The sequence below is a fragment of the Lygodium microphyllum genome, chromosome 8 (genome assembly GCF_053477565.2).
Source record: "Lygodium microphyllum isolate KBCC chromosome 8, Lygodium_microphyllum_v1.1.10, whole genome shotgun sequence".
In the NCBI taxonomy this organism is placed as follows: domain Eukaryota; kingdom Viridiplantae; phylum Streptophyta; class Polypodiopsida; order Schizaeales; family Lygodiaceae; genus Lygodium; species Lygodium microphyllum.
Window position 1 is genome coordinate 89,107,266 of NC_141142.1, and position 6,007 is coordinate 89,113,272.

The 6,007-nt window shown below is 43.3% G+C and overlaps 1 protein-coding gene across 1 annotated transcript; it reads right to left on the bottom strand.

Annotated features, from left to right (window-relative positions):
- Window positions 1-1,251: 1,251 nt before the first annotated feature.
- LOC148032570 (pentatricopeptide repeat-containing protein At4g18520, chloroplastic-like) lies at window positions 1,252-2,242 on the bottom strand. The gene is made up of 3 exons (XM_087683945.1): window positions 1,942-2,242; window positions 1,598-1,830; window positions 1,252-1,407 (listed from the first exon to the last, which is right to left on the bottom strand). The coding sequence occupies exons 1-3, from the start codon at window positions 2,240-2,242 to the stop codon at window positions 1,252-1,254; spliced, it is 690 nt and encodes a 229-aa protein (XP_087540071.1).
- Window positions 2,243-6,007: the final 3,765 nt, after the last annotated feature.

Consider the following 6,007-nt stretch of genomic DNA (forward strand, 5'->3'; position numbering starts at 1 on the left):
TGTCACTGGTGCTATACATACACTCAGGACTATGTGCCACCGGGCACGAGGAGTTGGGATCGAGGGTTGAGGGGGGCTTTAGATCGTTGTGAGGATCTGGACCCCTGCTTTTGGCCCAGGGTAAACCCCGCCCCCGAAAGTAAACCCAGTCCATAATGGAAACCCGGTGTCGAAGGGTTTTCGAAAAGCAAAGTCGCGACCACAGAGGTTTTTGAGAAATTCCAAGATAGAAGATCAATTAAGCAAGTTCACGATTCAATTTGAAAGAAGGTCACCTCAATTTCGGATAATGGCCCTATAATCAACTTGTTCAAGCCTTTAGTCTCTTGAATGTGGCAAATAGACCTGAATGTATGCAATACTAGCTGCACTTCACCCGTTTGAATGCAACCCTGTTCAACATCAACAGCCTCAGCTTCATTTAAAAAAACAAATCTGATTTATAAACTGGCTGCTCAAAAACTGAAGTTCTTCACGTCCCTTTGATATGCCCTCAAGGCCTCTTCTTATGGTCAAAGCTCACAAAGAATAAAGATAGTCCAACATCTCATAAGATCTTATTGATCTCTGTATCATGTAAATTTTGACATGTATACACTCCATCAAGTGGCTTGTAGCATTGGTGGAAGCTCTACAAGGGGGCTGCACCTAAAGAAGTTCCTTTTGAACCACTGAAAAGTATTGCACTTACTCATGGAGTCAAAATCGGACATGAGCTACAGCAGCTCTCTCCTAAGGCCCTTGTAGATGCTTATGAAACATCAGGGGCATAAGAGCTCCCAGGATGGCTCCAGCCTCTCTTGTACAAGAGTTAGAAAGCAGGAATAGAACTACCGTTAAAAGTTGGTCAAACATTGTGGAAGAAGATTATACATGGTCAGATGCAAGTCCAAGATTGTGAGACGTTTCACCTCTTGAAATGCTTTCCCAGTTATGTTCACCTTTAGAGAGAAGTGGAGGCGGTCGTGTGATGCCTGAGTTATGCTCTAGATTAGCTTGAACAAAGGGAGATCAGGCGGATCTGCTGGATCACTGGAGCTCATCCGATTGGCCTGTCATCGAGCGACATGAAATTGGGTTTATTTCCAAAGAACCTGTGACACTGTTCTCCTCCCAAAGCCCATATGCATCATTTACAGGGTTCAAGATCCAGAATCATAAAAAGAAAGCCAGGATTATGAGGTGTATCACAATAATAATACGGTAAGGGTTGATCTTAGAAGGAGCAATTGGAACAATCCTGGAAAGTGGCTATTTTCCATCATCCCTCATAGGCATGTCACCATTCTGACCGCTCTCATCTACATCATCAACTGCGGACAACTGTGAAGGTTTACCCTCCGGCTCAAACCTCAAAGAAAGCCTGTCAAGATACGTCACTCTATCGATGGGGAGCCACTTAGGAAACTGATCAAGAATCCAAGATATAGCAAACCGTATTTCACATATGACTGAAGTAATCCAGAGCCCCCCCCCCCCCCCCCCCAGTTTTTATGATCTTGTCCTCCTCTTCTTGATTGCTCTCCTCCACCCGAATCCAAAAAGCAAGTCGAAAGTAACATCATCCGCCAAAAAGATCCTCTCTGGTCCCGCAAACTTTTATGGCATACACATACGTGACATCATCTCCAGAAATTCCTTCCAGCCGCATTAATTTGAAGCAGTGCAGTGCTTCACTAGCAAGTCCATATTCAGCGTACCCTGCAATCAACACACTCCACACAACCACATCTCGAACTGGCAGCTTGTTAAGCACCTCATGTGCTTCTGCTAATAAGCCACATTCGCAGAACATATCTATTGCAGCACCTCCAATACAGGGGCTACTCTCTAAACCATGTATAATGAAACAATTGAATAATTGTTGGCCTCTTTCTATTGCTCTTACCATACCACAGGCTTTCAAGCTGCAGATACATGTGACAAAATTGGGAGAAATACCTCTGAGCTGCATCTGTTCAAAACAAGCTAATGCTTCATTGCCATAGCCATTATCAATGTAGCAAGTTATCATGGCATTCCATGGCACTATATCTTTACCGTGTAGTTGTTCAAGTGTTTCCTGTGCTTCTGAAACTGAGCCAAACTTCCCAAACATATCCACCACTATGCTTCCCACAAATATATTCACTTCCAAACCTCTCTTCACAACCTCTATATATAATTGTTTGCATGCATTCATGGATCCTATGCTAATACAGGCTTTCAAGCTACAAACAAATGTAACAGCATTTGGAGACATGCCTTCAAGCTACATCTGTACAAAACACATCACTGCTTGCTCATCATATCCATGTTGAACATAACCTGTAATCAATGCACTCCATGATATGACATCTCGAGCTGAAATATTGTCAAATACTTCTTGGGCTTTTCCAAGCATGCCAGATTTTGCATACATGTCAACCAAAGCATTACAAATAAGTTCCTCTTGCTCCAAACCCCTCTCCACTATACTGCCCACGCAGAACAAAAATGCAAACACAACAACTAAGTATGTACAAAGTAACAAATGTCACACACACAACTTTTTGGTGGATTTCACACCTCGGATGCGCAGCAGTACAACACTTGTCTGACGAAAGTAAACCCGGTCTAGAATGGAAACCTGGTCCGACTAAAGTAAACCCGGTCAAGGTTGGGCCGGCACGATTTTGTGGGAAGAGGGGGGTCACATCCGGAGTACCACGGGCATGCGTGGAAGCCGTCATCGATGCGAGGCCCATCCACGTTGGTAGCACGCGTGGCGATTATAGATTTGAGAGGGGGAGAGGGGAGTCAAACGGGAGGGGGAGTCGGACGGGAGGGGGAGTCGGGCGGTCAAGGGCATTTGGGTCGCTCGACTAGACTATGTGCCTTGCATGGTGCATTGCCCTAGTTTTTTTCACGCGTTTTTTTTAAAACGCTGCCCCCCTTCGCCACCGCCGTCTCAAGAACCGTCGATCGCCATCGCCATCACCGTCGCCATCACTGCCCACTTTGCCATCGCCATCGTTGCCCGCCATCGCCATCGTTGCCCACCTTCGCCATCGCCATCGCCATCGTGCCATCCTGCCATCATGCCAGAATACCAGCCTTTTGCATGAACTTGCATTTGCCATCGTGCCATGTGAACCTCGGACTGCTGCCCACCTTCTCCATCTGAACTTGCATGTGCCATCGTGCCATCGCTTTTGTATGACTGCAGGTCCAAAGAAGAAGGAGAAGAAGAATCGCGGGCTGACTGGGTTGCCATCGTGTGGGTTGCTGATTGGGCTGCTGAATGGATCGGCCTTACATTGACGGGTGATTGTCGGGTGATTGTGCAGCCTCAGCAGTGAAGAGAGAAGAGGTGCATAGTTGAAGCCAATTCCTCAACCGCTATCCCTGAGCGCATTGAAGGTACACTACAAATGATATCTTTGGTCCATTATGAGTATGTTATAATCACTTTTTTTTTTGCATATGATCGATATGATGACGATAATAATAATCTAATGCATCATCATTAGATGCATACCAACTACTCATCCCATAAAACATGGTATCCCTCCTCACTTTGACGAAACACCAATGACATGTTTCTAATAGTGATTTCCTTTTTTCTTAGTCTATTATTTGATAAATATGTATTTCTTAACCTTTAATTCAAAATTTAATCTCAACTCATCATGCACATGAATATATGCAATAAAGATGCACCTTGCTCTTGACCTCCTCCTAGTACCATAGCCTCAACCAAAAGGTGTCTTGACTCTAGGAATGTAAGCTACTCTCTTGTCTTGATCTCTAGCTTGTGAGAGGAGAATTTTAGCTGATCGATGGCTACTCATGTCTCACGTGCCATGTATATGTCTAGCTTCCCATCTCTCTTAAATGAACCATGTGCTATGAATCTTAGAAAATGGTCCATGTAATGTGACATCTTTGAGGCAAGGGGTGGTTGTTGGCATGTAATCCACATATACCATATGTATAGTTGGTAGCAATCATGTCTTAGTATTAGGTTTTTCTTAGCATCTATAGGACTATAGCCAAAACAAGGGTCCAAATAGGTGCTCTAGACATCATGGATGGTTTGAACGGTGTATCAAATAGGTGCTCTAGCCTTCCAGAGATTTGGACTATTTCATAATAACAACCCTAATGGGATTGACACGCTACTTGAAACCAATGTGGCAATGAGGTTGGGCTTTACGTCATTGGACTAGAGCCAATTGGGTTTTTGACTTTTTTGACTAAGTTGTTGCTCTCCTTGTGTTAGACTCCTCCCTTGTTCTACCAGTTGGAAGGTTAACCCTTGTATATTGTGTTTGTGTTTTAGTTGGGATAGTGATTCAATGTTGGATAGCCCTATGGTGCTCATATCATGAGTGGCTTTGGGCTCTTGCTAGGCCACTTGGGCCTTTTGCACCCACTTCTTAATGAGATGATGGCTTTGCTACTACTAACTTTTTGCTTGGGATAGCTAAAGTACATATGAGTTATGCCACATTTAGGGTTCATTGGCTTACTTGATTATCCTTGCATGGTTCTACTTTCTATAGGCATCTAGAGGACACATTCCCTCATTGCCCATTGTTCTAGCATTCAGTAAGGTCCTTAGGCTACACTAGAGCCCTTCCTCTTTCTTGCCCTAGCATCATGATGGGAGCGGGTTTGTAGTCCATGAGGACTATGTTATCTGTTTTGTTTGAGGACTTGTATGCTCTTTCTCTTCCATTTTCTCTTCCACATAGTAGACTAGCACATTGCTTGTAAGATTGATCATATTAGAGGGTAGTTGTGGGATATGTAGAGGATTGATTTTTGCCCTTTGTGTAGCAATATTTTGCTCTATGGGAGCTAGCAAGGCCAACTATGGAGGTCTAGGGGAGTACAATGCCCTATTAGGCAATTGGTATGTATTTGCAATGTATCGATTTGGGTATGGTAAGTCCCATTGGATGTTTTGGAAATAGGGTTGTGGCTAGTTTAGGACTTTAGTGAGCTTGGCTATCTTTGGCACTACTTCATGAAGGTGGCAAGAAATACTTAGGTGATGCTAATCCTTAAGTCACTTCTAGTGGATGCCATTCTTTCCCTACCCTATCTCTTTTGGTGTGGTTTCTCTCGCACTATAAGTCATCAATATGCATGGCCTCATCTAGGATTGCATTAAGGTTTTTCCCATCCAAGGTGGAATTACTAGCCATGGCTAATAGATCAACTTGTCATGTATGCCCTTCACGAAGGCTTTAGCGAGGGCCTTAGGATTAGGTCACTTTGTGGTTGGAATTCGTTTGCTCTGGACCTTAGAGACATTGTCTCTCATGTTATCTAGCTCTTGATGTGCTATGTTCATGAGCCATACCATGAGGTTATCCCAACTTCTTTAGATTGCATGATGAACATGTCCTTGAGGGGAGTGAGAAGTGGGGCATCTTAGTTACATCTAGCCTCATGAACCATGTTCTTCCCTTATTTTCTAAGCATAGTCCAAAGGCTTACACCCTCTTCATGTTTGAGATGAGATTGTTGGCCTCATAGATGTGCTCAAATTTCTCTATAAAGCTATAAAAGTTATCCATGCTCTAAACTTCTCTATTTACTTAGAAATTAAGGGAACCTTGCTTGGTATGACACCTAGACCTACAAGCAACATGTTGGCTATCTAGGTCTTGACCTAGAGGGCATTAGTGTCACCAAGCAACTTTCTTTGCACTAGATTGGCAAGAATTAGTGTGAGAGTTAGTCATTAGATGCCTTATAAGCCAAGCATTTCTATCATTATATGTCCTATAATCCTTGCATTTAATAGTAGCCTCATTCATGTAAGCTATGCATTCAAAAGTAGCCTCATGATGTTATCTATCTCTCATTGGATGTTCTCCTTCTCATGTTGGGCTTCTAGAGTCAAGCCCGTGATCTTTTTCGCATGGTCTACTTGCTCTATGCTACTAGCATCTCGTATTATTGTTTCTTCTATCATGGGGTTCATCTTATCATTAATGTAGGATATGTTTATTAGCTTATGTGTATCCTTTCC